General features: G+C 68.2%; 1 protein-coding gene across 1 annotated transcript in view; it reads right to left on the bottom strand.

The window, feature by feature from the left end:
• SLC5A2 (solute carrier family 5 (sodium/glucose cotransporter), member 2) overlaps positions 1-581 on the bottom strand; it is a 10792-nt gene that overhangs the window by 2479 nt on the left and 7732 nt on the right. The window contains 2 exon segments of the mRNA XM_010837382.1: positions 4-154; positions 282-437. Coding sequence (XP_010835684.1) covers positions 4-154; positions 282-437 — 307 coding nt within the window.

Genomic DNA, 581 nt, shown 5'->3' with positions numbered 1-581 from the left:
CACCGTCCTACTAGCAGCAGCTCGCGGTCGCCCGCGCGGGGCCGCAGGCGCGTGTAGATGTCCATGGTGAAGAGTGTGCTGCTGCTGTTGAAGATGGAGGCCAGCGAGGACATGAGCGCCGCCAGCATGACCGCCAGCATGAGTCCGCGCAGCCCTGCGGGCGGACTGGAGCCGTGAGCCTGCGGTCGCGAGGGGGCGCCCGGAAGGTGCGGGCCGGGCGAGGGGTGACGCCTCGCACTGGCGCCTGTGGACATGGAGGGCAACCCGGGGACCGCCCTTACCATTGGGCATGAGCTTCACGACGAGCCGCGGGTAGGCGATATTGGAGCAGCCCACCTCGGTGCCGCACACGCGCTTACACACCTCGGGCACCACGCACGCCACTTCGTCTGCGGGAAGGAGGGCGCCACGCGGCTAGGGCGGGGCCGGGTCTGAAACTTCGGATCGCCCAAGTGGGGACCGGGAATCCCAGTGGAGAGATGGGATCCCCAGGTGGGAGGCGGGACTGGGTGGCCCAAATCTTCGGACGGGAACGGAAATGGGAGACTCCACTGAGAAAGGGGCTGGATGGGGCTCAGGAT

The sequence above is a fragment of the Bison bison genome, unplaced genomic scaffold, assembly GCF_000754665.1.
Source record: "Bison bison bison isolate TAMUID 2011002044 unplaced genomic scaffold, Bison_UMD1.0 scf7180017864072, whole genome shotgun sequence".
In the NCBI taxonomy this organism is placed as follows: Eukaryota; Metazoa; Chordata; class Mammalia; order Artiodactyla; family Bovidae; genus Bison; species Bison bison.
Note: the sequence above shows the minus strand (reverse complement) of the source record. Positions and strands in the feature narration are given on the sequence as shown.